General features: G+C 45.1%; 1 protein-coding gene across 2 annotated transcripts in view; it reads left to right on the plus strand.

Annotated features, from left to right (window-relative positions):
- RAB6A (RAB6A, member RAS oncogene family) overlaps nucleotides 1-24,211 on the plus strand; it is a 55,894-nt gene extending 31,683 nt beyond the window's left edge. The window contains exons 3-8 of one of the 2 annotated variants that reach the window (XM_034438774.3): nucleotides 3,560-3,613; nucleotides 7,211-7,316; nucleotides 12,149-12,260; nucleotides 15,373-15,466; nucleotides 18,811-18,877; nucleotides 21,876-24,211. In XM_034438774.3, coding sequence (XP_034294665.1) covers nucleotides 3,560-3,613; nucleotides 7,211-7,316; nucleotides 12,149-12,260; nucleotides 15,373-15,466; nucleotides 18,811-18,877; nucleotides 21,876-21,940 — 498 coding nt within the window. In that variant the 3' untranslated portion in view covers nucleotides 21,941-24,211. Of the gene's footprint in view, nucleotides 1-3,559; nucleotides 3,614-7,035; nucleotides 7,142-7,210; nucleotides 7,317-12,148; nucleotides 12,261-15,372; nucleotides 15,467-18,810; nucleotides 18,878-21,875 lie in introns of both variants that reach the window. The other variant, XM_034438775.3, reaches the window with a different exon arrangement.
- Nucleotides 24,212-24,273: the final 62 nt, after the last annotated feature.

Below are 24,273 nucleotides of genomic sequence, written 5' to 3' on the forward strand. Positions count from 1 at the left end.
TTTAATTTTGGCATTCTTTGGGAGAAGAGCTTTTCAGAACTATAAATGCTTTTCCAAGATACTTATTCCAATTAATGCACTAAGGCAGGGGTGCCCGGGGCCACTCCCAACAGGAGTGACATCAAGCTGGCCATACCCACCCCGGCCATGCCCAACCCAGCCTCCCAAGGTCAAACACAACCCTGATGTGGCCCTCAAATCGAATTTGACACCCCTGCTCTAAGGTGAACTTGGTGATTTCTAAAACATGTCAAACTCAAGCCATTTAGACATTTAGAAGTAAGAAAATGCAAAGTTCATTGATATGGACACAGAACATTCTGGAGGACACCAGAATGCTTATTTTCCTCTAGACATTGGTAAACTTCTTGGAATATGCTTGTTATAAGGCTGGGTCAGTAGCTTTTGGAATTAATTAGAAGCATTTTGGGGGACTCTGCCTCTAAAACAAACCTGTTCATCTCCAACTAATTCTGGCTTAGCACAGTTTTCTGGAAATGAGTCTGGAAATATATATGAGCCAGAAAAAAAGTTGGCCTCCAAAGAAACACAATGCTTTGGAGTAGCTGGCTTGTTCCATTCCTAGATTGACAAATCTGCACATCCCTAATCCATCACCTTGCTCTGGAGGACAACAGGAAGCAGTTGCATGTGATAAATTCTCCAGTGTTCCTGACAATAGCTACCGTATTTTTCGGACTATAAGACTCTCCGGACTATATGACACACATAAGAGGAGGGGGAAAAAAATCTGCCTCTGCCTCCCAGCAATTTGCTTCCTTGCAGCAAACAGCAGACAGTCTGGTCAGCTTCAGCACAGACTGATTTAGCACGAGTAGCTGATTGGTGATTGGATCAGCCTCCTGGAATACCAACCCCCATCAGCTGTTCCAGGCTGCAGGGATTGCCGCCATTGTTGCCCATCACTGCCACCGCCTATCGCTGCCTCCATGTGTCCCATTTTCGGCCTCCATGCAGCTTGTTTCGGCCCATTCCAGGCGGCGGGGATTGCTGCTGCCGCTTATTACCGCCAATCGCTGTTTGGCGATGATCCCCTGAAGGCAGGAGAAGAAGCAACGGAAGGAAACTAATCAAGGAGCGAAGCAGTGAGGACAATTAACCAGTGGAATGACTTAACTCCAGAAATTGTGGGAGGTTTGTAAGAAACGATTGGACAAGCATTGTCTGAAATGGTACAGGGTTTCCTGTTTGAGCAGAGGGTTGGACTAGAAGATCTCCAAGGTCCCTTGAACTCTGTTATCCTGTAGTTCTGTTAAGCACCCTGCTCCTTCCTCTCTTGCTTTCTCCATTGGCTACATAGCAAGCCCACTGCAGCGATGTCTCCCTGCCCCTTCCTGTTCTGTCCCCCGACCTCACACAGACAAATGCAGTATCAAACACGCCTGCCAATAATTTATTGTATAAACAGACCAGAATTCCTGGCAGACGAGAGTTCTGGCAGCTAACTGTAAAACGCCTGCCCAGTCCAATTAGTACTCCCAAAAAGCAGGAGCGGCCTTATCTGCAGTCCGTTTCCAGAGCGACAAATTATCCACAAGAGTTTAGTCCAAAATATATCTGAGCCGAAGTGCAGGATTCACGATGTGACTCTTTAGTTTAAACTTTTGTCCGTCACAAAGCCTGCCGAGCAATCACGCCCCCTTTTATCCCTTGTGGGACGTGGCTCAATGACTCAACTCAATCTCTGGCCCTCCCACGCCTCTTCCTTTGCTGCGCACGCTTCTCCCTCCGACGCTGCCTGGGATCAAGGCAGGATTCATCATCCTCGCTCCCTATCTGTTGTTGTTCCGATATGCCTTCCTCCTGGCCCATCCCAGGCTGTTCCTCTTGGCCTTCGGATGGAACCTGAGGAATTGCCAGAGAGGAGGGTCCTGGAGAGGGAGGCCTTATCAGTTCCTCCCCATCACCTTCTGAGTCGTCTTCTTCCATGAGGACAGGCTCGGGAGTCGGAGTCATAACCCGTCTCTTGTTGGAAATAGACAGGGGGGTGGGGCAAGGTTTGAAACGGCCCCATTGCCTTTTCCAAACTAAAAACCCTGCTTCCTGCACTGGGAGGCCTGAGGAAGCCCGAGGGCAGCCGTGTGGAAGAAGAAAAGGGCCTGCTGAATAGCTCTTTGCAAGGCTTCTTTCAAGTCCTCCCATCAATCCGTTCACGCCTTAGCATTATCTCATGCCTGCACAGCGCATGGCTTTGTGTGCTGTGCAAACAACCGGCCGTCTCGTGTCCTTTCTGCCGAGGAGGCGCCCCAAGGTGGATTTCCAGTGGTGAGCCCAGATAAAACTGCACAACGGAAGGAACGTTCGCTGCTTCCTAATATCGGGGCTTCTGGATTCACTTAGCAAGCACAAGGGATGGAGCTACTCAAAGGAGGAGGGAGAGGAGCAACAAGGGAAAGAAGAACATTTAGGGACAGAATGGGCAGAATCTGTTCCTTCTTCATTGGTGGCAGAAGTTTCTTGTGGACAGAAGAGCCGTCTGAAAGATTAAAAAGAGCGAGGATCCTCCTCACACCATATTGGAAAAATGAAGAAGCACCGCAGGACGAGGAGATAATTCAGAAGATATTAGGCTGTGCAGAAATGGATAGACTGGCATTGAAAACCGAACAGAAAGAAAGACACAAAATGCTATCAAACATGGCACTTATTTTACCCAGTGGTTGGAAAAAAGGGGCGGAGAGTAAAAAGGGAATCTGTATTGTTAAGCAAATTAAATCCCCAGACAACACGATGTTTATTAAGCACTAAGAAATGTAATAAATAGAAAATCAATAAGATTTATAAAAGAAAAGAAAAGAAAGATTAAAAAGAGAATTTTCAGCAAGAGAAATGTTCCCTCTGGCATTAAAAAGCCTCTGTTTTGTAAGCCTCTGATTCAAGGCCCCCATTTTAAAAATCTTCTTCCCTTCCCTCTATATACTGGTAGTCCTTGACTTAACGACCACAATTGAGCCCCAAATTTCTGTTGTTAAACAAGACAGTTGTTAAGTGAGTCTTGCCCCATTTTACCACTTTTCTTGCCACAGGTGTTAAGTGAACCACTGCAGTTGTTAAGTTCATAAAATGGCTGTTAAGTGAATCTGGCTTCCCTGATCTGGCTTCCCTTGACAGAAGGTCGCAAAAGGTGATCACATGACCCTGGGACACTGCAACCGTCATAAGTACGAGTCAGTTGCCACGCATCTGAATTTTGATCACATGACCATGGGGATTGTGCAACAGTCATAAGTGTAAAAACTGGTCAGCACCATTGTAACTTCGAGCAGTCACTAAATGAACTGTTGTAATTTGAGGACTGCCTGTAATGGAAGTAGAATTCTGATCTTTGCCTCAGATTAGAGTCTGGATTAATTGCAAATTGTTCATCTAAAATTTAAAAAAACCCAAATTTGCTTGATTAAATGGATCCAGCATGGTAGCTAATATTTCAAAGTATTTTCATTATTCTTGACCAGCAATTGAGTGGATAGCGCATGTTTTAGCAAAAGGAATGTGTGTGCGTGCATTTATGTACTCACTGTTGAATTGCACTTTGCAGGCAACAATCGGCATTGACTTCTTATCAAAAACAATGTACCTGGAAGACCGCACAGTGAGTAAGAGTTTTGCAGTAACTAACTAGCCTGTTTTAACATGGATGGTGCATTGTATTGTCTAAATCAGGGTTTCCCAGCCTTGCCAACTTTTAAGACGCGTGGACTTCAACTCCCAGAATTCCCCAGCCAGCATGGCTGGCTGGGGAATTCTGGGAGTTGAAGTCCACGCGTCTTACAATTGCCAAGGTTGGGAAATCTTGGTCTAAATGCATTTTGCAAGGATATGAGCAGCTTCTGATTTCCGACTGAGGATGCCATACCTCCAGTGCCAATCGAGGGGAACAGTTTTACAAGCCAGCCCCTTACCTTACCTGAACACCTCAGAGGCATCTGGTTGGCCAGAATGCTGGATGAAGGCGGGCCTTGGCCGAACCAGCAGAGCTTTGCTTATCTTCTTATCATAGCGGAGAACTGCTGTGCCTCGGACAGCAAAAACTCTGCAGGTTGCCTGGGTTGGCCTGAGAATAACTAATCTGGCGCTCTTAAGCATCTCGAATATTTCAAACTACATATGAAGGTAGAAACCTAAATCTCACATGTATAAATTGGATGGAATGTTTTGCTCCTGCATTATCTTTATATGAAAAAGAGGTTAATTTGAAGTGGCCAGTAAATAATACAGTGCACTTTTTGAGGCCATCCCTATACAGTGGTACCTCGCTACTGGTAGGCACGATGAGCACCAAAAACTATGAGCATCAAACAAAATTTTCCCGCGAGGAATAATGTAGCGAGTCACAAGGCAGCCAACACCTATAAGTTCTAGCTTGTGCATTGAATACCAAACAAATAAGGAATACTAGGACAAATTGAATACTAGGACAAATTTTTCACCTCAAGTACCACGTGCGATGAGTTTCAAAGAGTAGCAAGGTACCACTGTAGAAGCAAATGAAATAAACGGATAATCCTGTGTACCGTGACAATCAAATGTTCTGCTTAGTGAGAAATCGCCTCAAATTTCCCAGTGACAAAAAGACACTTTTTGTCCAATTGTTTATTTTTTTAAAAAGCCAAGCCTTTCTTTCCTATATTAAAAAATAGATAGTATAGTTCCATGCTTTAACCTTACGGTTATGCTGAAGTGCTGGAAGCTACCGTCAGCCCTCACAAGTAAACCAGACAGGAAATCTACTCCTGTCTGTAATCTCATCTACTCCTATGAGCTAATTCCACTTTATTGTAAGGCTACACTAAGAGAATTTTGCAAGTCTGAAAGTACAAAACTCCCGCTGTCCCTTTTTTTAACTGTCTGTTTCGTTAGGGTTGATTCTCTTTTACTCCGCCTGTTATGCAGCTGCAGGCTAGGCTGCCTGTTATCCAACGTTCTCTATGCAGCATCTCTATGACCCCATCACCCCTCCCATTACCCCATACCATCACTGATAGATTGCGATACTTTCTGCATTACAGGCAGTCCCCGACTTACCACCAAAATTTCCTTTGCTGAGCGAGACGTTTCTTAAGTGAGTTTTGCCCCATGTGACCTGTCTTGCCACCGTTGTTAAGTGAATCTGGCTTCCCCCTTGACTTTGCTTGTCAGAAGGTTGCAAAAGAGCATCACCGCCACCGACATAAATATGAACCAGTTGCCAAGCATCCAAATTTTGCTCATGTGACCATGGGGGATGCTGCAATGGTCCTAAGTGTGAAAAATGAGCCGAGGTGGCGCAGTGGTTAGAGTGCAGTACTGCAGCTATTTTAGCTGACTGCTAGTTCAGCAGATCAGCGGATCAAATCTCACCGGCTCAAGGTTGACTCAGCCTTCCATCCTTCCGAGGAGGGTAAAATGAGGACCCAGATTGTTGGGGGGCAATATGCTATTTAGTATACTGTCTTTGGTGTAAGCTGCCCAGAGTCCTCGGAGAGTGGGCGGCATAGAAATATGATTAATAAAAAATAAATAATAAAATGGTCATAAATCACTATTTTCAGTGCCGTTGTCGGTTCAGACAGTCACTAATAAACAAAGTATTGTAAGTCAAGGACTACCTGTACTCTTTCTTTCCCCCCCCCCTCATAGTGGAGTTCCACATGCCAACCATGATGGTTTGTGGGCAATGTGGAGATTCAGACCCTATCTAGCTGCAAGGGACTGGTGTTCCTTCTGACTATCTCCGGTTGGAATACCAATCAATCTATCAATTTTTTTCTTACCGTCCTAGTCCAGCCTAGCATTTTGAATAGAATCCTCCAGCCCAAAGCCATCCAAACGAAACAAATATCTAATTGCACATTTTTCTTAATGATCTACCACTATTGTTGTATGTTCACTGAGAGCCTATGCACCAAAGACAAATTCCTTGCGTGTCCAATCACACCTTCGGGAGTAGGGCGGTATACAAATTCAATAAAATAAATAAAATAAATAAATAATACCTGGCCAATAAAGAATTCTATTCTATTCTATTCTATTCTATTCTATTCTATTCTATTCTATGCTATGCTATTCTATTCTATTCTATTCTATTCTATTCTATTCTATTCTATTCTATTCTATTCTATCTATTCTGCATTTTTTCTCCTATTCTGCATTTTTTATTCTATTCTATTCTATTCTATTCCTAATTCTATTCTATTCTATTCTATTCTATTCTATTCTATTCTATTTCTATTCTATTCTATTCTATTCTATTCTATTCTACTCTACTCTACTCTACTCTACTCTACTTCTAAAATCACACTGTTAGAAAACATTTCCCATTACCATCAATGCTGTTTCATGTTCATTTTGCTTTAAAATAGGATGTGTGATAAAGCTATACAGTTTATGGCTGCTGATTGGCTTTATTCATAACACCCACTGATTTCCAACAGTCTCTCTTAGCTACCCCAGACTTCCTGCAAAACCTCAAGAGCAGGGATGTGCAACCTTAGCGACTGTTAAGGCTTATGGACTTCAACTCTCAGAATTCCTCCACCAGGTGGTTTTTCCAGAAGAGCCCGGACATGCCATTTGTCCAGACTGGTATAGGATCTCCTGCTTGAGCAGGGGGTTGGACTAGAAGGCCTCCAAGGTCCCTCTGTTACTCTGCTGGAGAATTCTGGGAGTCGAAGTCCATAAGTCTTAAAAGTTGCCAAGGCTGCACATCCCTGCTCGAGGTTCTCCCTCTGCAGGCGAATTCTCCTTTGCTGGCATGCTGCCCCAAGAGATGCCTGACGCTGCCTGCCTGATCTGCAAAGTTACCTGGGTTTTCCTGCCTCCCCACCACCCCGAGTCCCCTCCCGGACTCACCTGGAGCCCCCTGAGAAATTCTCGCAGCCTTCTGCTTGCAACCTCAACGTTAACACCTTCCATGCATGATTTTTTTTTAATATTAAAAAAAAAAAACCTTTGCGTGGGACATTTTGTTCGTTTTCGTGGCGGTTTGGCTTTTTTTTTTTTTTTCCCCCTCCTTAATTTTCTCCCATCCCACAGATCAGGTTGCAGCTCTGGGATACTGCGGGCCAGGAACGTTTCCGTAGCCTCATTCCCAGTTACATCCGCGACTCTGCCGCCGCTGTAGTAGTATACGATATTACAAGTAGGTATATTTAGCTCTGGCCTTTGACGTGTTTTTTTTTTCTTGCTTGTTTTGACTGATTTCCGTTAGGTACGGTTGCAATTGTGGGACACGGCAGGCCAAGAGCGGTTCAGGAGCTTGATTCCTAGCTACATTCGTGACTCCACTGTTGCAGTTGTTGTGTATGATATCACAAGTGAGTGGGGGGGGGCATTTCCAGTATTCTTGGCGCATGCTCTCCCTTCCCCTCCCTCCCTTTCTTTTCCTTCCTTCTTTCCTCCCTCCCACCCCCTTCCCTCCCTTCCGTTTCCATCTCCTTTCTTTCCCCTGTACCGTTTTCCTTTCCTTTCCTTTCCTTTCCTTTCCTTTCCTTTCCCTTTCCCTTTCCCTTCCCCCTCCTCCTCCTCCTCCTTTCCTTTCCTTTCCTTTCCTTTCCTTTCCTTTCCTTTCCTTTCCTTTCCTTTCCTTTCCTTTCCTTTCCTTTCCTTTCCTTTCCTTTCCCTTCCCTTCCCTTCCCTTCCCTTCCCTTCCTTTCCCTTCCCTTCCCTTCTCCTTCTCCTTCTCCTTCTCCTTCTCCTTCTCCTTCTCCTTCTCCTTCTCCTTCTCCTTCTCCTTTCCGTTCCTTTCCCTTCTCCTTCTCCTCCTCCTTCTCCTTCTTCTTCTCCTTCTCCTTCTCTCTTTCCTTTCCTTCCCTTCCCTTCCCTTTCCTTCTTCCCTTTCTGTTTCCTTTCCTTTTATGTTCCCCTTCCCCCTTTTCCTTTCTTTCTCCCCTCTCCTTCTCTCCCTTTCCCTCAAGCGAAGCTGTGCATGTTCTATCACAGTTGTGCTTGTCCCCTCACTGTGGCATGAAAATGGTTTTCTTGTCTGGAGCTTCAAGCAGGAGACTTTTCTACCATGTTTCAAATGGACAGGAACCTGTTTCACAGGATTCTCCACCGGGGCTCAACCCTAAAGTTGGCCACGTCCTGCACCCATAAACTACAAAGCCACAAGATTGACTCTGAATCCGTGCAGGAAGCATTCTCCTCCCCGTGGATTAGACCGAAATAATTTGCATTTAGGTGAAGATTCGAAAGTGGACTCCGGCTTGAAAGCTAGGCTTTTTCAAAGATGATCCCTGGCTTCTCCAGTTCTTTAAATTTAAACGTTCTATCATCTCCTGAGCAAACTGGGGAGTTTTTGCTTCCTCTAGAGGCAAACCCTCTCAGTTTTGTTGATTCTGCTTCTCACTGTTCTCTCTTGTGCATTCCTTCCCTCCCTGTATATGTGCTCAGAATCCCTGAAAGCAAATCAGTCTCACCACGGTCTCAATTCATCTGCTGTTCTGTGGGTATTATTGTCCTGTGTTGCCTTTTAAGTTTCTCGAGTTTCTCTATTGAAATCCTTTATTGTTGTTTTTTGCACTGCTCCTAAAAGCTCCAGGGATTATAACATCCTGTTCTCATGCACACAAAAACCTTCTTTTTTTTCCTCCCTTCCTTCTAATTAGTTTCACTGATTAATTTCCTATAAAGGTATGTACTTTTCAAAGAACTGCATTTAGATATTTCCCTTTCCGTCTGTAAAACACAGACACTCACAAAATACTACTAAGCGTTTTTGAAACCTTTTTTTTATCGCAAGCACATTAAGCAACTCCTGTTTTCTCTCAGTTTCAAATCTGCCTTTGAAATAGACAACTGAATGAAGAGGAATTGGTATTGAAACATGAAAAAAATTGAGATCTTTTTATAAAATACAGACGTAGCCTGAATGGAACATGTTTGGGTTTTAATGCTCCAGTGCACCCAAGCATGAAAAAAATTGACTGCCAGATGAAACCATTTCATTTCTGAGAGTATAATTTGCTGTTTTGAAAAGTTGGTTCCTGTGAAATGTTTTTTTCCCCCTGACCTAAAGCTACAATATGGAAATCGGTAGAGATTCTCAGCCCTCCAGGTCAGGGTTGTCCCAAAGGTGCTTTTTCAGGAGGCAACTGGACTTTCTTGGTTCTTTTGAAGACGTTTCGCTTCTCCTCCAAGAAGCTTCCTCAGCTCTGATAGGATAGTGGGGAATGGAAGGGTTGATACTCCTTGCAGACAGCTGGTCATTTGCATCCTTTGAGAGGGTTGTTAAGGTCACCTGGATGTTTACCTGTGTCCTCAGGGTCACCTGAGTGGTGCTCCTGGTTTCTGTAGTCTGCAATTTTTTTCCTCTGGAAATCCATTCCTCCTCCCACACCATTCAAGGGTGTTCAAATTATATAGCTAAAAGTCTGAAAGAAGAAAAGAAAAAACAAGAAAATTTATTTATTTTATTCAATTTTTATCCCGCCCTCCTCCTAGTGGACTCAGGGTGGTGCACAGCCAGAACTAAAACACATACCAATACAAAATTTAAAATTTTAAAAGAATTATATAACTGTGGCCCAAAATTTAAAACATTAAAACTAAAATCCATTTGACAATTTAAAAGGCTAAAAAAGGCTAAAAAAGGGGGTTCACGCCAGCCCTGCTTGATGGAAAAGAAAAGTTTTTATCCTTCGTATCTCCGGGGGCAAATCGTTCCAGAGGGCAGGAGCTGCCACAGAGAAGGCCCTCCCCCTGGGGGTCGCCAGCCGACATTGCCTGGCTGACGGCACCCTGAGGAGTCCCTCTCTGTGGGAGCGAACTGGTCGGTGGGAGGCTATCGGCGGCAGAAGGTGGTCTCGCAAATACCCAGGTCCAATGCCATGTAGGTGCCTCGTAAATCCAGTTGCCTCGTAAATTGTAGTTGCCTCGTAAATCCAGTTGCCTCGTAAATTGCAGAAAAACTGCAGACTACAGAAACCATTAGCATCATTCAGGTGACACTCCAGGTGGCCTCAAGGACCCTCTAAAAGGATGCAAATGACCAGCTGTCTGCAAGGAGTATAAACCTTCCCTTCCCCACCATCCATTCACCTTCAGAGCTGAAGAAGCTTCTAGGATGAGAAGCGAAACGTCTTCAAAAGGAAAAACCAGAAAGTCCACTTGCCTCCTGAAAAAGCACCTTTGGGATTGCAATATGGAAGCATTAATGAGACAGGTAGTGGCATTAATAACCTGGTTGTGATGCCAAGAAAAAACATGTTGGCTTCTGTGCCACTATCAATGTCTGTTGAGACCTGGGGCTCATTCGCTTCTTACTCATCAAATCTAACGCCTTTCCTGCCCTGACAGGTTGCTTGCGATATACCTTTGGGGAATTTTGCAGATATTTTTAGATTGATGAGCGCATTTGGAACATTGAAACCATGTTGTGGAGATTATTATGCTGATGACGCTACTCTAATAGCCGATAATGCAAAGGATCTGCAAGCTCGAGTAATAAAAAATGCCAAGCAGCATGGTGGGGGAAAATGGGACTAAAGTGAAATAAAAATGAAATAAAAAGAAAATCGAGCTAATGTTTGTAAGCCACCCAGAGTCACTTGAGAGCGAGTGGCTGGCCAGATAAATCCAAGAAATAGGTAGAAAGATGATACTCTAGCCTTAAAATTGACAGTTGTAGCCTTCGAAGGACAATTCTGTCCTTAGAATTGACAATGAAGATACCAAAAGTGTTGGGCAGCTTCTGCCTTTAGTACCAACGGTTAACGCTAAAGGAATAAACAGTCAAGAAAAATGCCCTGCAAACTAACATTTGAGAGTGCAGCCATGGAGAAGATGTTCAGATGCCAGGATGTGTCTATGCCTACAAAGTTCAGAAGAGCTCAGACCGAGATGTTCTCTCTGACCCTCTGTGGAGGCCAAAGTTGGACTTTGAAGAAGCAAGAGAAGAAGAGGACTGATGCCTTTGGATTTCGAGGTTGGAGAAGACTCCTGAGAAGTCCGTTAGCAGCCAAGAAAACCAACCAACGGGTCAAGAGACAAATCAATCCAGATTTCACGCGCAAGGCACAAATGTCCAGGATCAAAAATCTTACTTTGGATACAGGCAGAGACTTGGCTCTCTGGAGGAGGGTGGGAAGCATGGAAGGAAAGAGAAGAAGAGGATAAACGGTAGTCAGAAGGATGGACTCGGTTGCAAGGGTGATGGAAACATCATCAGAAGTCCCGAAAGAGCAGATTAGGGGCAAATCTTCACAGAGAAATTTTATCTACTCCTTGGTAACGTTTAAGACTTGTGGACTTCAACTCTGGGAGTCTTAAAGTTGCCAAGGTTGGAGACCCCTGATCTACACGGTTGCTAAGAGTCAACCATGATTTGATGGCACATTAGCCATCCATCCAATCCATTGTTGATATTTTTCCATAGAAGAGCAGAATAATAGAATTAATATCTAGTGTCCAGGGATGTTCTTGTAAATGAAAACTAGAAACCAGCATTTTTCTTTGTAGCAGTCTGGTTCCTGTTGTTAATTAGGAGGTAGAAGTATGACACATTTCACTGATTCATGGTCTCCAGCAGCTGAGTGGGCTCTATCTGTCCCCACAGTCTTTGATCAGCCAAAATCTTCATGAATCTCAAATGACCACTGATGCTTTCTAGATACAGGTAGTCCTTGACTTACGACCACAATTTCTAAAATTTCTGTTGCCAAATGAATGACAATTGTTTGATGACAAATTCTGACAATTGTTTGATGACAACTTCTGTTGCTAAATGACAATTGAGCCCCAAGTTTCTGTTGTTAAGTGAGACATTGGTTAAGTGAATTTTACGACCTTTGTTGCCACAGTTAAGTGAATCACTGCAGTTGTTAAGTTAGTAACCCGGTTGTTAAGTGAATCTGGCTTCCCCCTTGACTTTGCTTGTCAGAAGGTCGCAAAGCGGTGATCACCTGACCTTGGGACACTGCAACCGTCATAAATACGAGTCAGTTGCCAAGCGTCTGAATTTCGTTCATGCGACCATGGGAGATTCTGCATTAGTCATCAGTGTGGAAACCGGTCCCAAATCCCCTTTTTCAGTGCCGTCGTAACTTCTGAACGGTCACTAAACGAACTTGTTAAGTCGAGGACTACCTGTAATGTGTTTTGTCAGCGATCTGCTGTGGGTTTTATTCTGTGCATTTTTCCTTCCCAGATGTAAACTCATTCCAGCAAACCACAAAATGGATCGATGATGTCAGAACGGAAAGGGGTAGTGATGTGATCATCATGCTTGTAGGAAACAAAACAGATCTAGCAGATAAGAGGTAAGGAGACAGGCCTCCCGCTTCTATGGCTAGGCTGAATATATATTTTATCGAAAAAGCGTAATCTGTAATAGAACCCAAAATCCAGGTTTTGAAAAAGAATACGTGTATACGTGAGAACCGAACTGGGTCTCTCGAGTTGAGTAGCTGAAGGTCCCTCTCGTTCAGAAGCCGTTTTCTGATCCTCCACACTTTTCTTGCTTCCCCTGAAGCTGATTGATTTACTTCCTTGCTGATCGATTTTCTCACCTTTGTTTTTTTTTACAAATAAAACTCAAGGTGGCGAACATATCCACACACCTTCCTCTACAACAGGGTGTCAAACTCACGGCCAGTGGGTGGGATGCGTCACATGCTGGCCATGCCCATCCCGGTTTAGCGAAGGGGGGGAATAAGTCCCGATACGTCATGTGACGACGATGTAAGTTTGATCACCCCTACTCTACAACAACCCTGTGAGGTAGGTTGGGGCTGAGAGTCAGGGACCGGCCCAAAGTCACCCAGTTGGCTTTCATGGACTTGAACTCATACCGCGGACAGACGTAAAGCAGCCGCTCAGAGTCACCTTGTACTGTGAGATATGGGGACCAATAAATTGGATGGATGGATGGAGACAGAAGAAGGAGAAAGAGATGGAAAATTATGTCAGATATAGACAGACTGTTCTGTCCCCTCCCACGAGTGGCCTTGCAGAGGCTCAAATAGCCCGGCAGTAACAAACGCAGGCTAGAGAGACTAAAGCTGGCCCTTTAATAAATAGTTCTCTTCCAAAGCGTATATCAGTCCAATAGTTACCGGGCAATGTTTTTTTTATTATTTTTTTTAATTAAATTTATATACCGCCCTACTCCCGAAGGTCTCAGGGCGGTGAACAGGCACAAAATAAAATACATAGATACAAAAGTTAGAAACATAATTAAAACCAGATTAAATAATTTAGCCCGAGACAATTAAAAATCCCAATAATTTAAAACAGATTAAAATTTTGATTTAAAAGAATTTTAAAACAGGGGAGAAAATTAGGCCAGGCCGGCTTGCTGGAATAGGAGGGTCTTAAGAGCACGGCGGAAAGTGCACAGATCCGGGATCCTCCGTATCTCCGGGGGGAGCTCGTTCCAGATAGTGGGTGCCCCCACAGAGAAGGCCCTCCCCCTAGGGGCCGCCAGCCGACATTGTTTGGCTGACGGCACCTGGAGGAGCCCCTCTCTCTGAGAGCATACCGGCCGGTGGGAGGCTGTTTGTGGTAGTAGGCGGTCCCGTAAATAACCAGGTCCTAAGCCATGGAGCGCTCTAAAGGTGGTAACCAAAACCTTGAAGCGCACCCGGAAGACCCCCGGGAGCCAGTGCAGCTCACGCAGGAGAGGTGTCACATGGGAGCGCCATGTTGTTCCCATAACCACCCGCACGTCTTGCTGGCCATCTTGGCAGACGGCCAGCAAGCTAATGCAGGAATGCAGACTCTTGTCAAAAAAACCTCCAAACTAACAGTTGTAAATCCACTGCATCCAAAACGCCAACAAATTGTTCACCATGCCTTTCCAGCCCAGTCACACCCCTTTTATACTTTGTAGGGTGTGGCCCTACGTCTCCTGACCACACCTCTTGGGACGTGGCAATAGCTGTTCTCTACGACGTCTCTCTCTTGCATCCAATAGGGGCTCCCTCTCCTCGTTACCGGTCTGTTTCCTCCTCAATTTGGCTGGGGTCCAGAGGCACGTCAGCAACTGTCAGTTCTTGCTGATTCACCAGTGAAGATGGCCCCTCCGGCACATAGCTCATGCCAGCTTCCTCCATATCATCCTCCGACTCAGCATGCGAAGATAAATCAGCCTCCGGGGCCGGGGTCACAACACAGACAGAAGAGGGAGAGATGGATGGATGGATGGATAGAGAAAGATGGTCATGGATAAAGATAGACAGAAGAGGGAGATAGAGAGAGATGATAGTTGAGAGAGAGAGAGAGAGATGGATAATTATGAATAAAAATAGAGATAGAAGAGATGAAAGAGATGAAAAATTGTGGATAGACAGACAGACAGAGAGCAGGCCAGGTGCCCCAGATGCAGTTATGTGACCACAAGTGTGGTCAGAACTTTAGAACCGGGTCGTAAGTATCCCTGGGGAAGTTCAAAGTAACTTCAAACAGTCACTAAGTGACTGGTCATAAGTTTGAGGACTGCTGATTTTCTCTGCACGGCCTTGCTATGCAGTGTCCACGTGTGGTTTAGTGGAGAGATTCTCCGATCTTTTCTCCCATTTTATGGCCCCACATCACCTCCTCTCTGCTTCGCTCTGCCCTCTCCTGTGTCCATGAAAAAAAAAATGTACAACTCGGAGAATATGTAGATGAGACAATAAGTAGGGCTTTGTTTATTTTATTTACAGGCGGCTCAGTTGTTTGTTTTTTTTAACCTGTGCATCCTTTTGAGTCTTGGGGTGTGTGTATTAAATCTTTCCTGTTAACTGACTAATTTTAATTCCTCACAATTTAAATTGCGTTTTATGAGATTCTCTCCTCCTCCTCCCCCCCTCCCTGCAAATGAGCCCTTGGACTTCGCTTTGTAAATTGCCATGTAGATAAAAGCGTAAGAGCCGTAATCACCAACCCTTCTAACGAATGGAGTTTTCTTCCTTGAAGCATCTAAGATGTAACCGTTCTGAAAGGGTGTTTTTCTTGTTGGTACGTAAAAGGAAAGCAACTCTTAGAGCAGGGGTCTGCAACCTTAAACACTCAAAAGAGCCATTTGGACCCGTTTCCCACAGAAAAGAAAACACCGGGAGCCACAAAACCCTTCCCGTGCCTGACTATTTCCTGAGCGTCCACAAAACTAGCAAATGTAGTTGAATTAAACCTTCTGTTTTCTTCTGAAACTCTTCTTTTCTTGGATTTCTCCATGGCTGGCCTACCGGGGGGTTGAAAAGCTCAATAAATCACGTGCCGGCGGGTGTCGCACATTGGTGGCTCTGACGCATATTTTGAGTGACAGGGAGCTGCAGCAAAGGGGTGAAAGAGCCACATGCGGCTCCAGAGCCGCAGGTTGCTGACCCCTGTCTTAGAGGAAGCCAAGACTGCAGTTCTCTTACTATGATTCTTGTCCTTTCTTTTTTCCAGACAAGTATCTATTGAGGAAGGGGAAAGGAAAGCCAAAGAGCTGAATGTGATGTTCATCGAAACTAGCGCAAAGGCCGGATACAACGTAAAACAAGTGAGTAATAAGGAGCTGCAGATTGTTATGTCTCACAGCAGGGGTCTCCAAACGTGGCCCCTTTAAGACTTGTGGACTTCAACAAGTCTTGGTAGCACAGTGGTCTAAAGCACCCTGTTATTAAGACCAGCTTCCTGCAATTACTGCAGGTTCGAATCTCTCCAAGGCTCAAGGTTGACTCAGCCTTCCATCCTTTCTAAGATAGGTAAATTGAGGACCCAGTTGTGGGAGCAATAAGCTGACTTTGTATAAATATACAAAAAAGGATGAAGGCTATTGCTTAACGCACTGTAAGCCACCCTGAGTCTCCGGAGAAGGGCGGCATATAAATCAAATTTAAAAAAACAAAAAAAACAAAACTCCCAGAATTCTTCTGGCTGAGGAATTCTGGGAGTTGAAGTCCACAAGTCTTAAAGGGGCCACGTTTGGAGACCCCTGCCTTACAAAATCAAAGAAAAGAGTCATTCCAGGCTTTCAGGACCCATTAAAAACCAGGCAAATCTTTACTACAAGATTGTTTGATCGAAATCCAAGGGGCTTGACTTGTTCCCCAAACCACCAAAAGGGCAGGACAAGAAGCAATGGGTGAAAATCTGAGAGCTCCAACATAAAAGCAAGGAGAAATTTTCGGACAGCGAGAAGAATTCATCAATGGGGCAGCTTGTCTAATGGAGTTCAGGGTGGTCCATTAATGGAGGTTTTCGAACTGGACTGGACAACCGTTTGACTGGGGGGGTATAAAGTCTCCTGCCTTGAGCAGGGGGTTGTAGCATCCCCATGGCCACATGATCAAAATTTGGTCGCTTGGCAACTGGCACACGTTTATGACGGTCGCAATAGCCCAGAGTCACGTGATCCCGTTTGGCAATCTTCTGACAAGCCAAGTCAACGGGGAAGCCAGATTCGCTTAACGACCGTTTTATTAGCTTAGCAACTGCAGTGAGTCCCTTAACTACCCTGTTTCCCCCAAAATAAGACATTCCCCTGATAATAAGCCCAATCGGGCTTTTGAGCGCATGGCAATAAGGCCAAGCACTAATTTCAGGGTTCAAAAAAATAGAAGACAGGGTCTTATTTTCAGGGAAACAAGGTAGGATTATCCCAAAGGTGCTTTTTCTCAAGAGGCAACTGGACTTTCTGGCTTTTCTTTGAAGATGTTTCGCTTCTCACCCAAGAAGCTTCTTCAGCTCTGAGCTGCTCACTTTGGGATGAACCCCCTTCGAACGGTGCGGGTGAATGAACGGATTTCCAGAAAAATTGCAGACTACAGGAACCATTTGCGCTTCAGTTTGAGATGCAGACAGGACAGACTCATCCCCAACAGCCTGCGCCCGGGTTCGAAAGTGAAGGGACGCAAGGCAGAGAAAAACATCCTGCAGAAAGCACAGCTCCAATTCCTCAACGAAAGAATAAGACAGATTAATTTCACAGTGGCGGTTTTGAAAGAGAGAGTAGAACACGTACTCCAAGAGTTATACTCAGAGCTGAAGAAGCTTCTTGGATGAGAAGCGAAATGTCTTCAAAGAAAAAAACCAGACAGTCCAGTTACCTCTTGAAAATAAAGCACTTTTGGGACAACCGGAACTTGGATGACCGAGAATCTTCATGGACACTTAACTATGATGGTAAGAAAGGTCGTAAAATGGGGCTTGACAACAAACATTTGACAACTGTCTTGCTTAAGGTAAAGGTAAAGATTCCCCTGGTGCATACGTGCTAGTCGTTCCCGACTCCAGGGGATGGTGCTCATCTCCGTTTCAAAGCCAGAGAGCCAGCGCTGTCCGAAGACGTCTCCGTGGTCATGTGGCCGGCATGACTCAACGCCAAAGGCGCACGGGACGCTGTTCTCTTCCCACCAAAGGTGGTCCCTCTTTTTCTACTTGCATTTTTTACCTCCTTTTGAACTGCTAGGTTGGCAGAAGCTGGGACAAGACACGGGAGCTCACCCCATTTCACGGCACTAGGGATTCGAACTGCTGAACTTTCGATCGACAATCTCAGCGTCTTAGTCACTGAGGAACCCAATATTTTGGCCTCAATTGTGGTCGTAGATCGAGGACTACCTCTATTCTGAGGCTTTCTGACTGGGCCTGTTGCTTCTTGAGCCGTTAGATCCGAAGCGAGTCCCTTTAGCACAGAGCCTGGATCCAAATAGGACAACAGCGCATTCTAGCAAGCAGCGTTAAAAGTGCTGCTGAGGCTCATGGAGTTGAATCAGTTCTGATTAACGTTGGAATGAAAGGCGATACATAGGCTTAACTGTTTCCTGATAGAAGGAAGAAGCCAGAGAATGGGAGCCATCCGAAATTTATTTGGAGCAACCGTGCAAAACCCAAACAGCAGATAACCAAATTCAACCAACCATTGCAGAACATTAAACGTTAAAGGATTGTTGCATGAACATGTCTGCTGTGAGGCTGGAGAAGGGGGATGTTAGGATCCCATCTGGCTGTCGGTGTCGAAATAAATGCATCGTTTTATTACTAGAATAACGAGAAAAAAAAATGTTGTTACACAAACAAGAGCTGGTGTTTCCTGCGCCCATCTACTCCCGACGTCTTAACTTTTCATAACCTCATGTTGTATATTTTTCCACAAGGCAGGTAGTCCTTGAATTGCAACCACAATTTGGATCAGAATTTCTGTTGCTAAAACAAGGCGGGCGTTAAGTTAGTTGCACCACATTGGACGATCTCTTTTGCAGCCGTTGTTAAGCGAATCACCGCAGCTGTTAACTGAATCATGTCATTAACTAAACCCTGCTTCCCCCATTGACTTTGCTTGTCAGAAGCCGGCTGGGAAGATCACAAAGGAGGAACCTACAACCCTGGGATGCTGAACCATTGTGTAAATATATGACGGTTGTCTAGCAACTGGATTTTGATGACACGATCGTGAGGTGCTGACATGGTCATAAGTTCAAGGACTGGTTGTAAAGCCCCCTTTTTTCCGTGCCGTTGTAACTTGAAACAGTCACTAAACAAATGGTTGTAATTTAGGGACTACCTGTCACATACATACATACATACATACATACATACATACATACAGTACACAGTTTATTGATTAGCCCATTAGCCATATCAAAGTACAGAGTTCCAAACACAAATCATTGCTAAAATCCGTTAAAAAACAATTTAAAATGAGATTGGAATAAAATACCATTTAAAATGAAGTTGGAATAAAATACAATTTATACCTTCCATTAAAACGAATGCTTTTTTATTGGACGCTGATACAAAGGCGTCAGTGCACCTTATATAATATTGTCCTGGTCCCCTTCAATTGATCCATCTTGCTTTTTTTTTTTCCCCCCCTCTAACTTCCTTAATTTTCTCCCTCAGCTTTTCCGACGTGTGGCTGCTGCTTTGCCTGGCATGGAGAGCACGCAGGAGAAAAGCAGAGAAGATAGTATCCTTTGATCTACGCTCGGTCGGTGAAGCAATCTAGTCATTGGTATTGAGGCTTTTTTGGGAGGGGAGCACCACTGCAGCCGGCGGAGGGGGTACAATGACAAAGCAGATTTCTTCCGACCCAGCTCCCCAAACACGACAAACCCTCTGAAGTGAACTCAATGATTCCTTTATTCAGAGCGACAGCAGCCCCGGCAAAAAGTTTCTCTCTCACCGCAGGCTAACAAGTCTGTCCGGGAGGGATGTGAATAGTTGTCTGCCCCATCTATTCATCTCCACCCCCTGCCTTTGATCCCCAGATCTAAGGTGGGGCTTCACTAGCAGCGGTGGCTCTTCCGTCCCAAGGACCGGCCCATAGATTTCCACTGCTCTCCTCTCCTCTGCCTTCTGCACATCCGCATATCAGGCACAGGACCCAGCTGTTCCTCCTCCTCCTCATCAGCCACCTCCAGACCTGGGGGCTGTTGACTCTCCATATCTGAGGGCTGACGGACAGCCCAGGCTCCGCCTCTGTCTCTCTCTCTCTCTGCCAGCTCCATTCCCTCTTCTCCCTTGGAGCTCTCAGGTTGCCCTGATGCTGACTCCGATTCCCACGCCTCCTCCTCCTCCTCCTTTGATTTGACAGCCACAACAAGATTAAGAAAACAACGCAGAATGCTTTGGCTGCTCAGGCAGCTATTCCAAAGGGACAGCTGAACGTGGGAACTTGGGTGGCGAGGCCAGGCTGCTTTGAAATTCACAAGTCAATTTCCTCTGGAAATTGTGTCCTGCGTCCCAAGTTGGCTTTGATCCGGAAAGCTACGCCAGGGGAAACGTTGAGGTCCACTTCTACATGTTGGAAAGTACCATCCTAGGACAAGCAGAACCTCTTCCTTAATTCTACGGAGCCCCACCAACCGCTGAAAGGCTAAGCGGATTCTTCTCGCTTTCCTCCATATGAAAAAAACCCCTGAGGTTTATTTATCCTTTATTTTATTTGCCTGCCTGTCTCGCTGCGGGGCTGCTCTGGGCGGCTTACAGGAATAGAAAGGAATCAGAATGAAAAGATGCGTAAACAGAAGTCAGATGATAGAACTATAAAATAAACAGTGACAAAGGAACATGGCAAGAATAAATACATCAAGATAAGGACTGAAAAGATGGACAGGTGGAGAGGGGGGGGGAAAGAAAGGGGGAGTCTGCCATCGATCTAGCAGCCAGCCACCTCCAGTGTGGAAGTGCCCTATTTGGACCTCAAGCCAGGGTCTTCAGGGTCTTGTGGAAGGTGGGGAGGTTGGTTACCCTTGTGGGGGGGACAGTATGTTCCAAAGGGCGGGCGCTGCCGCGGGAAAGACTCTTCTTCTGGATCTCAGTAGACGGGGTATTTTTACCGATGGGATACAAAGTAAGTCCTCTCTACCGGGCACAAGTAGGTTTATTTATTTTTTACTAGCTGATAACCCAGCGTGGCCCGAGTATTTACTTGTCCTCAAGAGTAATCGAAACCTTGTCGACAATGTCAGGACCAAATGTAATTTCTAATCTTGGATTTTCCCCCTTGCCAGAGGGAACCCCCCCATGTGGAGTACTGTGACGCCGTTACCATGGCAACTCCACTGTGCTGTACAGTAGAAGCCATTTTACGGCACAACAGGCTATATCTTTACAGAACACACACCTCTGAATGGCGTTAGGGGTGTCTTACCTCCACAGTATTTGTTTCCAGGGAGTAAGTCATCTGTGTACCAAGTTTGGTTGAAATTGCTCGAGGCGTTCCAGAGTTATGCTGGAACATACATACACACACAGACACACACACAGCCATTTTTATATAGAGAGATTTACATTTATTTGCCGCCCATCTCGTTTCAAAAGACTCTCCGTCACTCCCAGCAGAAGCTTAGAACGCTGCCAAGAGTCACCTGAGGGGGAGCGAATACAGAGAGAGATTTCTGGGGTCACTTGGGGCCACTAATCCTAAGGAGGAGTACAAATAAATAGGGTCTCTAGTCTTCTCCCAAAGGGCAAAGGGACTAGGCTGGCCGTACCCTTTTCCCGTGAGAACCTTCTGCTGGGGCCGTTCATTGTTCCCTCTTTCTCCAAGCCCTTCGTGTGTGAATGGGCAGGGGGGAAATGGGGCTTTCGCCCAGCAGCCCTGTTTGTGTTCGGAGCTGTGGCCTCATCCTAAGGTCTGTTTGGCAGCGTGGCACTCTCTTGAGCTTGGAGGTTTCCTTGCAGGGGTTTCATGACCCAACTAGGTAACATCATCCGTGCTAGAAAGGAATGGGGTTTGCTCTCTCTTTATCTACCAGTGCTTTGTCCTGTCAGTGTCGGTGGGAGTTTTCTTGGTGGTTCCTCAGTTAGGCTGTCATTTGTTTTAAGTTCCTTGATTGGGATTCTGTTTACAGCTTGGTTGTTGGTCTAGTCATGTTAATCTTCCTGTGAAACTCTGCTTATTTGGGTGTTGATCGCTTGCATTTCTGTCAGGTAATGAAATGTCTGCAGGAAATCAGACCCCTCAATTCTCCTCCTCCTCTCCCTCCTCTCTGCAAACTGATGATGTTCCCTAGATGGGTAATGAAATGTCTGCAAGGAAAGCAACCCGGCTCAGAAAACACCAAGGACCCCACAGTCCTCCTCCTCCTCCTGCTCCTCTTCCTTGCTAGCCCCCTCCCTTCTAGCACTGATGAGGTTCCCTAGTTGGGTAATGAAATGTCTGCAATAAAATAACCAAGCGCCAAGGACCTTGCAGCCCTCCTCCTCCTCCTCCTCCTTCCCCTCCTCCTCCCTGCAAACCCCACTCCCAACACTGATGGCGTTCCCTAGGTGGGTAATGAAATGTCTGCAAGGAAAGCAACCCAGCTCAGAGATCCCCAAGGACCCCCTCCCTCCCCCACTGTTCAATCCTCTGCTACAAATTCCACATCCTGGGCCCCTTCCTGTGCGCCATTCATAAAACCGGAGCTGAGAGGCGGTGTATTTGTGTTTTCCATTTCCCTTAACTTCTCTTTCCCCAGTGATCGACATCAAACTTGAAAAGCCTCAAGAGCAGCCAGTCAGCGAAGGAGGCTGTTCCTGCTAATAGTGTGTTGGGGTTTTTTTTGTTTTTTTTGTTTTTTCTTCCTTCCTTCCTTCCTCACTCAAACCATCACTGGCTTCTCCTGCCCCCCTCCCTTCCTTCTTTCCTTCCTTCCTTCCTTCTCTCCCTCCTCGACAGCCGCCGTGTGACGATTGCCTTGCCTCCTCCTCCTTCCCCCACTTCCTCCTCCTCCTCCTCCTCCACCACTTAACCCCAGCACGGATCCTCATCGCTGCCTGTCTCGTGAAGATGATCTGTTAGCTTCACAAGCACAAAAGAAACAAAAAAAAAAAGTCGGTGTCTTCATTGCATAAGAGAAGGAAAGGGGTTGCAAGAGCCCAAACCACCCTACCTGTATTCCAGTAGTTCTAGAAAGTTGAGTACAACTTTGTTGAGGTCTGTTCCTTTTTTTTTTTTTTCCCCTTTTTCTTTTTTCTTTTACAAAGAAAATTAAAACTTTGCACTTGTCAAATGGATGGAAAGTGGGGAGTGAGCGGGGAGAGGAATAAGGATGGCGCCTGGTTTTGCCGGCAAGGGACGCGCGTCGCAGGGTAGAAGACGCCGTTGCAGGCCGTAGAGCGTTAACAGAAGAGCAAAAAAAAAAAAAACCTAAGAGAGACTGCGCTGCCTTTTCAGTCCAACTTTTTGGGGCAAGCAAAACTCAAAAAGACGGCCGGTTAAATCGTGCTTTCAATCGCGTTTGTTTATTACTTTTATAGCGCGAACAAACCGCCTTTCGGCATCAGCTGGTGAAAAAAAAAATTTTTTTTTTAAGGTGCACGGTTCCAGATCTTCTGTGTGACACCCCACCGAAGGGCTTAGAAAAACCTCTTTTGGTTCCTGGGAGAAACCCCCCAGTCGCAATGCAGTCTCTGGTTGGTTTTTTGCGTTTCTGGGAACGTTTTCAGAACGGGCACTTGGGGGGAGGATGCTTTGAAAACAGGGTCCGGCCTGTTTTAAGAGAAACGATGGACGCGAAAAATCCGTTTCTAAAATGGAGGCATGTACACTACGCCCAAGCTTGTAAATTCTCCGTAAAGTGAGGAAGGAGGACCACGATAAATGAGGCTGTTGGGCAGCTCAACACTCAACTGGAGGCAGGGAGAGTTATAAAAGTCCCTTTTAAAAGGATGATTATGGGGGTGGGGGGTTTGTTGCATAAGGTAGAAACAAAACTTTCAATTATGCAGACCGTTGCCTTTACTTTCAGCATTATTATTGTTTTTCTTTTTTTTTTACATTCGGTCTTGAGTCTTATGTATGTACTACATAATTCGGTTAAGTAACCGTTTGTTTAGTATTATGTTTAACTTAACTACCATTAACGGTGATTTCCTTCAATATTTATTTTCTCTGCTTTAAATTTGTTTAGCATTCAAGGCTTTCTTTCTTTCTTTCTTTCTTTCTTTCTTTCTTTCTTTCTTTCTTTCTTTCTCTCTGTCTCTCTCTCTGTCTCTCTCTCTCTCTTTGAATTGGTTAATCCATTTAAAGCTTTGGGAATGTTGCAAGATTCCGCGATTTATTTCGGAAACAGACATTCATTCTGTCTCATGTACACACACACAAAAACACACACACAAACACCCAGCCACGCTACAGAAGTGCACTCTTAATAGTACTAGTCATTGTGAAGTTGCTATGTAAGTTAACACAATTGTAAATACATTGTTTGCCAGGAGAGTTTGTGGAGGGGAAGGGGGGGGCGATGTGGGACAAGCTTTTTTTTCTCGCAAGGGCTGGTTTTTGAAAAGGCAGCCCAGCTCGGTGCAGAGGCCTCAACGCAAAATCCCCCCACCCCCCCACCCCCACCCCTTTGCATTGTGGAGTCGGAATGGCAAATCCATCACTTTGACTTGAGTTTCCAGTAACTTTGCATAATCTCATGTTAAAAGGGCAGATTGACATACAAATGCTTTTCATGCAATATTGAAGAGGTGATTTTTCTTTTTCCTTTTTTCCTTTTTTTTTTTCAAAGTAGCATGTCTAGAAATAAATGTTTAAACTATGGCAACCGACGGCGAACTTAATCCTGAAAAGAAACTCAAAAGGAGACTGGGCTACTTATTATTATTTTTTTTTCCTTCCTTGTATCGTTGTTATTTTACGTGTGCAGAAACTTAAACAAAGAATCCCATCTCGCTGCTTTTGAATAACTGAGTTTTCTGTGGTTTGGGTTCTTCGAGCAATTAAATGTGTACACGGGTTGGATTTTTTAAAACATGCACAGAATTTTTTGCTTCCAATAAAGTATCTAATCAAAACACTACGAGAAAACGGTTTCTCCCTCTTGTTTCTTTCGCTTCCCCTGTTCCCCATCGCTGGCCTCGGTAGTTCTG

Source organism: Pantherophis guttatus, chromosome 5 (assembly GCF_059756535.1).
Source record: "Pantherophis guttatus breed Tessera chromosome 5, ASM5975653v1, whole genome shotgun sequence".
NCBI classification, from domain to species: domain Eukaryota; kingdom Metazoa; phylum Chordata; class Lepidosauria; order Squamata; family Colubridae; genus Pantherophis; species Pantherophis guttatus.